Raw genomic sequence first — 6,996 nt, forward strand, 5'->3', positions numbered from 1 at the left:
GGACGGCCCGGACGGCCGCGCGGAGACGGCCGCGGGAACGGCTCCCTCCGCCGCCGCTGCCGCCGTTGCCCGGGCCCCGCCGCCGTTGCTAGGCGACCGCTGCTGCCGTGGCCGCCTCTGTCACGAGCCCCGTCGCCCGGAGACAGCGTGAGAGAGACGGGGGAGGGGGACCATGGGACCCCCAAAACCAACTGGGCTTCCCACCATCGCCTCCTGAACAGGGACCCCCCAAAAAAGAAAAAGCCCTAGGAGGTTAGCGGCTCCAACCCGCAGAGGAGGAGCCCGGATTCCAATGCCCCTCAAAGGTCCGGCGACCTCTCCGGGGCGGGAGAGCCCACAGCCTCCGCGGAGCGCTTTGCGCACGAAGCCCCGAGGTCCCAGGACCCCTGTCCCCTGCACATCCCCCATACCCTCTACACGTTCCAGTACTCTCTGGAGAGCCCTAACGTCCACCACCTATTAACTTTCACTAAAGCCTCTCCCCCATGTGTGTGAGTGTGTGTGCGCCCCTGGAGCCCTAACAACCTCTACCAAACCCAGAACAGCCTCCGCAGACCCCACCCAACTCCGCATATATACGATATCCCCACCTAAAACACAGGCGACCCATGCCAGAGGCCCCCAAGACTTAGGACTCAGGGAAATGAGAAGATGGAGCATGATGTGGGCAGGGCTGTCAACCACAGGACTCAACATGCTGTGTTGCCATTCTGGCATGGGTACACAGGTACACACTGCACACAAACATGCACTAGACACGGACGTGGCAAACATACACACAGGTGTGACAGACATCACACATACTCTGTACACACTCCACCACCACCTGGCTTGGCCTCAGAGATGTGCTACCCACGCCCCACGCCATGGTCAGTTTCCATGGCAATGGCACCCTTCTCTGACCCCTGGCCCGGGATTCCCCAAGCTGGCCCCCAAAGGGCAGTGAAGCTTAGACCTATCAGAAGGCAGCTGGTGGGAGCCACCCAGGTACCACAGCCCAGGGCTCTCTAAGTGAGCACCTGGTAAGCCTGAGGAGGGGGACGATGGGCGAGAGGGGCCGCTGGGTGTTGGATGTGACCTGGGCCCAGGGTCCTGGAGGGAGATGCAGAGAAAGGGGGCAGCAACCGGGGGCTTCCGGGGACTGAGGGCGTCTCTCTGCACCTTGGCTGCAGATCCCTGTTCTCTGCCTTCATCTCCCCTCACTGTTCCCATGGAAACCTTTTAAGCGAACTTCTCAGGAAGACAAAAATCTTTTTTTAAATGACTAAAGAGGGGGGTAGGGGGTAGAAGGGGGAGGGAGGGGAAGAGACAGATGGAGAGAGGGAGAGAGTTGGAGAGACCGAGAGCAGAGAGCTCCGCAGACTGGGATGGGGTCCGCTGGAGATCCACCGGGAGCAGAGGGGAGGGAAACAGCATGGGAGGAAAAGGGGCGCAGCCGCAGCCCCTAGAGCCCCGGGATAAGAAGAGGGAAAGAGGGAGAGGCCCGGCCGAAGGTCTGAAGAAGAATCCGGAGCATGGGGGTGGGACCGAGCCGGGGGAGGGCAGGAACTAGGTCACTCTTAACAAGTGCCCAGACCAAGCCGGGAGGGCCGGGGACGGACACCGGACCAGAACCGGAGATCTAAGCAGACTATTTTTACGAGCGCCAGGCCATAGTTGCTGCTGGAGAGGGAAGGGCGCAAGGCCGAGCCGCGGCGCGGGGGCCGCTCACCAACAGCCCCGGTCCACGCGGTCGCGCCGCCGCCCCCCCACCCCCCCACCCCCGCCCCTGCCCGCGACTGTCGGGCACGGGAGCCTGCTCGGCCGCCGTACCATGCTCGCCGTGGGGCCGCCCCTCCACCGGCACGGAGACCGTGCGTCTCAGCAGTTTGTTGCGGCTGGACTCGCTCCTCCGGTCCCGGATCAGAAGGGGGTGTATCTAGGGGATGGGGGGGTGGGTGTCAGACCTCACAGGTCCGTGCCACCCCCTCCCCCTCCACCTCGCCGGCCCCGTCCCAGGGCTCGTGCCCCGGCTGCAGAACCCCCCCCAACTCCTCTCCGCGCTTCCTGCAACTGCACCGCAGGGAGCGACCAGAATCTGGGCTCCCCTTGACCTTCAGTGTCCATGCTTCCCCTCCCCCAACTTCCCACCCCCTTCACCCCCTTCTCTCCCTCGAGCCTGTCACAGCTGCATTTATAATCAGTTCCACAGCTTGTCTCCCTCCCACGGGCCGGCTTGAGGCCAGACTGAGACCCAACCCCCGCCAGGGCCTGGTCACCTCCCCATCTCCTGCCCTCACCCGCCACCCACACCTCAGTCCACTCCTCCCTCATTACCCGGCGCCTCACCTCGGCTCCCCCTGGGGAGTCTTCAGCCTAACTTCCACCCCAGCAGAAGCTGCAGGATCTGGACTCCCACGAGGCCCCTGCCCAACCACCCTCCCTGGGCCTTCCACTGAGTTCATTAACCGGTGCTTTCCACTTCTTCCCACTCCCATCGTCCTACCCTAGGACCTGGCGGCTCCTGTTGGCATCAGCTGGATGCCCAGTAGGTCCTCTCTGTCCCCATCTCTCTGAATCCTTCCTTACCCCACCCACTGCCCTCCCTCTTCATCCCTGCAACAGTTCCCAGTTATGTGAGGTCTAGTTTCCCTGTTCACTCAATGGACCTCAAATCCCTGGAGGCTGAGGACCACTAGTAAATCACCCAAATGCCTTCCCATGCTCCAAATGTAGGCTCACCAGGCCACCTCGCCTGAAGGCAGGGTTACCATGTCCTCTGTCAGACACATCTACTTTACCAGCTAGGTGTCAACGCAACCCCTCTATACCCTGGTTATCCCCAAGTCCAATTCCAGCCCTGCCTCGCCACACCAGCACCAGGCACAACTCTCGCCACCTCTTCCAGGCTACTACGCTATTTTCTAAAACTTGTCCTCCAAACCACCCTCGGGCCTAAAGCACACCTGGGGCCCACACCCTTCAGATTTGCATCCTTTTTATGAAGGTTTGTTTACTCCCCTGACTCTCAGCTCTTCCATGACCCCTACCCTCTTCCAGACTCCTCTGTCCATTGGCTAGTCCTGTCTATCCAAATTCTACTCCTGTAGCCAACTCTGCACACTCCAGCTGCTCCATCCTCAAGCATCTCCCCCATCTTTCATGTTCCTTCCTGATGTCCAGCCAGATCAGCATATGTAAACCCTGGTCTCAAACACACGCAAGTCTTCATTCCCATCAAGAGCAAGATCTAGTGACCCTGGTCATCTCTCTCAGTACCCCATCCAGCCCCTCCACTTTCTCCCAAATCCCACTCTCCTGCCTTTTCTCTGGATCCCAGTTCCTCCCTGCACTGTGCTCCATGATAGAGAAAGAACTGGGAGTGGGATGGCGGGTCTCACTCAGCAAGGGAAGAGGGAAGCTCAGGCTGACTGGTGAGAAGGCCTTCCCATTTCTTTACCCTTTCTCTAAGCCTTTCAATTTCCTTCCCCATTCTAACCTACCTCACAAATATAGAGAGAAAATAGAAGGTACCCCAAAATCTTCAGAACCATTGCTCCTCCCCAACAATGCCCATGACCCTCAAGGACCCTTGGCCTAAACAAGAGAATCACTATCTTTTTTTTCATACCCGCCCGACCCAAATCTCAATGGCCAACCTCTTTCCAACTCCCAGAAGCCCTTCTCTTCTTTCTGGGGTCTCTCCATCCCCTGAAAAGGACTCCCCGCCCCTCCTCCACTCGCCCACTTCCCAACCACCTCATCCCGCTCACCTCATCCTCATCCAGCATGAGCAGCTGGTTCCCCGAGATGATGCAGAACCGAGGGTTCCAACCAGGACGATCATATGGGGAATGAACGTATTGGGTTCGGTGCATAGGGGGTCCCCGTACATCTGGGGGACAGAGACACACAAACAGTAAAGGAGGGTCTATGATCTGGGAGTAGAGATGTAAGACGGCAAGAAGAGTCCACGGAGTGGGAGATGGGCACACTACCTGCCTGGAAAGACCTATTGCTGTGAGATACCTGACAACCTTAAAGGATCAGATGAGCCTTTACATCTTGGGACTCCCATCACAGAAAGCTCTAGGAAGGAGCTGAGGGTGGCTCAGGGAAAACGGTACCATGACAGACAGGGACATTATTGGGGGCAGGAGAAGTGATCTATTCAACTTGGAGAAAATTCAGAAAAAGAAGAGCTGCATGAAAACTGGCAGAAGACACAAAGAGGCTGGTGGAGGAGAGAGAGCAGCCAGTAACTACATAGGATGGATGTGGAAGGCAGCACCCCACAACTAGGAGAGTAAGACAGGTACCTATCAGTGGGAAAGAAGATGGGGGTGTTTAAGAACATTTAGGCCATGAGATTCGTAGAGTTAATCATCTGGAAAAAGGGAGGTTACATATTCAGAAGCATGAGGGTCTCCCCTCCTCTCCTCCTTCCTTCCTTCTATCCTGTTCACCCTTTGGGCAAGATTACGGTAGGAGTAACATGGCATTTGCTCTCATCTAGCTGTGGAGGGGCCAGGATTGGGGAAGGTCAGAAATGTGCTCTTGTTTGGAGGAGCAGAAACCAGACTGGTCTCTTTCCCGATTCCATACTAAGCAAGGATTCAATCCTCTCCTCACTTGATATCCATAGGTAAGACAGAAGCTCGCCTGGGCACAGTGAGGAGCTTCAGAGGAAAGAATGGAGGGAAGACTGGAATAGCCACGCTTGATGACAGATCCCAAGATGAAATCTCAAACGGATACATTTCCAGAAGAGAACAGGCCAAAGGTTATACACATATGGCTATGCCCCTGGGACCCTCCTGCCCCATCTTTGTTGTCTTGCCAGTCCCTGGAAATAACTCCATTGCCACAGACTATCATGAGGACACAGTAACCAGGCTTAAGGTAGATTGTTGACATCAAAGTGATAGAAATTAGGTGTAGGATACCAAAAGTGAGAGGATGTTTACAAGAAAAACCTTAATCTTGATCACTTCTGGGTGATAACTGGGTATATTACAGGAGAGCTGGTCTGGAGCTTAAATTCAGCCCTTCATAGCCAGGCGTGGTGGTCCACGCCTTTAATCCCAGCACTTGGGAGGGAGAGGTAGGTGGATCTCTGTGAGTTCGAGGCCAGCCTGGTCTACATAGTGTGTTCTAGGCAGCTGGGGCTACAGGGAGATGGTCTCAAAAAAAAAAAAAATTCAGCCCTTTACTGTCCACAATCATGTCCCTCAAATTTACCCAACCTGCAGATTAGACAGAAAGATGAGCCCCTAGGACATAAATGTCTAGAAATCACAGAACTTCAAAAATTTCACTGTCTCAATGCCTTCTCAGAAACTCTCCCCAGCATTCTCTAGATACAAAGATCACCAATGAGACTGGGGATATAACTCAGTGGTAAAGGACACACTCAAGGATCAAGCCCCAGCACTGCAGCAACAACAAAAATCACCCATACTTGGACTTGCAGACCACAGACACTGAAGGGAAGGGACCACTGCAGTGAGACACCTGGTGCACCTAGAGGGAAATTCTGCTGATACACTTGACATTAACAGGGAGGTGGGTTAGTCCAGGCTGCAGCTGGGGGGAGCAGGTTAGACTTCAGGGATTCAGGGGACACCATTCTCCTGTGAACAGGGAAGGAACACATGAAACTTAGCTTAGGAGCAACTCTAGAAACATACACACACATACACAGAGTGTGGACTTAAGGATGATAATGATCCTGGGAGGCAAAAGGACATGGCTGAAAAAAAGGGGAAATTTTCCTGGAATGAGAACCTCGGATCCCTCAGAGCCCTGCTCCAGCCATCAAAATCTGTGTCTTTGGACCCCAAATATCCACCACCCCAGGAAGCAGAGGAGATAGGCGGAACGGTGATGAAGGCTGGGGTATAAAGGGAAAATGAGTAGGCACAGACTGCGGTGACAAGATGGGAAATGGGGTAGGAAACAGAGGATGGGCTGGAGGGACAAATAACAGGGTGGATTAGAAGAAAAGGAGGCAGAGATGAAGATGAATGCCTAGGGACAAGGGAACAGATCAGGTTTCAACCAGACAGGGGCAGAAGGCATGAGGAAGACTTAACAAGGGGTTGAGACATGGGGGCCACGTAGTAGAGAGGTGGTCTAATCAGGGAACAATGTTGGGGGAGGAGAGAGAAAGAACAGAGGAGACAGAGGGGACAAATACAGGACAGAAGGGGGACTCATATAAAGAACGCACACCCTATGGGGGGACAGATATAAGTGATGGACAGCAGTGGGAGGGGGAGTGCAAACAAGAGGTGGGGTGGGGGAAGGGGTCAAAATGATTTAGTGAAGAAAGCCAAGAAGACCCCAGAGATAACATTTTACTTGTCATGAGCCCTGGGCAGAATTTTAACCTGGCCCTTACCTCCACCACTCAGTCTTCCTGGCATCCCCCCCCACACACACACACACCAAACACACATACCTTGGCCCTCCCCCTGCCCTGGTCTCCCCTCCCCCTGCCCTCTCCTTCTCTCCTCTCTTCCCTCCATCTGGACCCTCCACACACACCCCCCACTGCCACCCTCTCTCTCCATCTGGCCCCTTCTCTTCCTCCATCCTCCTTTCTTTTCAGAACCCCTCCCATTCTGAGCCCCCCACCATATTCTCTCCCATCTTCCTGGTCTCTTTTCACCCCTATGTTTTCACTGTCCCCTCCCACCCTCTCCTAAGACTCTTTGCCTCTGTTTCCTTGATATTTTCCCCATCACTCAGCGCCCAACCCCAAATGATTTCTGCAGCTCTTCCCCCCAGCCCAATCCTTCTCCCTTCCCACCCCTTTCTGACGCTCTTTCCCCTCCATCATCTTTCCCTCAGCCCCCTTCAAGGCCTGTTTGCCAGCCCCTCAGTCCCTTACCTACCCCATCCCTCTAGCCTCCAACCCTCCTTCCCCACTGCTCCCACCCCTGCCTTCCCAGCCCTCCCCTCCCCTTCCATTTCAGGCGCTCCCTCCCCTCCATGGCCCCGGCTCTCCCCCCG

At 55.5% G+C, this 6,996-nt stretch overlaps 1 protein-coding gene across 14 annotated transcripts in view; it reads right to left on the reverse strand.

Moving 5' to 3' along the window:
• Syngap1 (synaptic Ras GTPase activating protein 1) overlaps window positions 1-6,996 on the reverse strand; it is a 35,877-nt gene that overhangs the window by 24,601 nt on the left and 4,280 nt on the right. For 13 of the 14 annotated variants that reach the window (XR_003850637.1, XR_003850640.1, XR_003850636.1 and 10 more), the window contains exons 2-3: window positions 3,753-3,874; window positions 1,813-1,918 (exon numbers count right to left, since the gene is read on the reverse strand). Coding sequence is in view for 7 of the 14 variants with exons in the window: in XM_029566959.1 (XP_029422819.1) it covers window positions 1,813-1,918; window positions 3,753-3,857 (211 nt within the window). In the remaining 7 variants the exon portion in view is untranslated. Of the gene's footprint in view, window positions 1-1,812; window positions 1,919-3,752; window positions 3,875-6,996 lie in introns of those variants that run through there. The other variant, XM_029566965.1, reaches the window with a different exon arrangement.

The sequence above is a fragment of the Nannospalax galili genome, unplaced genomic scaffold (genome assembly GCF_000622305.1).
Source record: "Nannospalax galili isolate Female #2095 unplaced genomic scaffold, S.galili_v1.0 scaffold538, whole genome shotgun sequence".
In the NCBI taxonomy this organism is placed as follows: Eukaryota; Metazoa; Chordata; class Mammalia; order Rodentia; family Spalacidae; genus Nannospalax; species Nannospalax galili.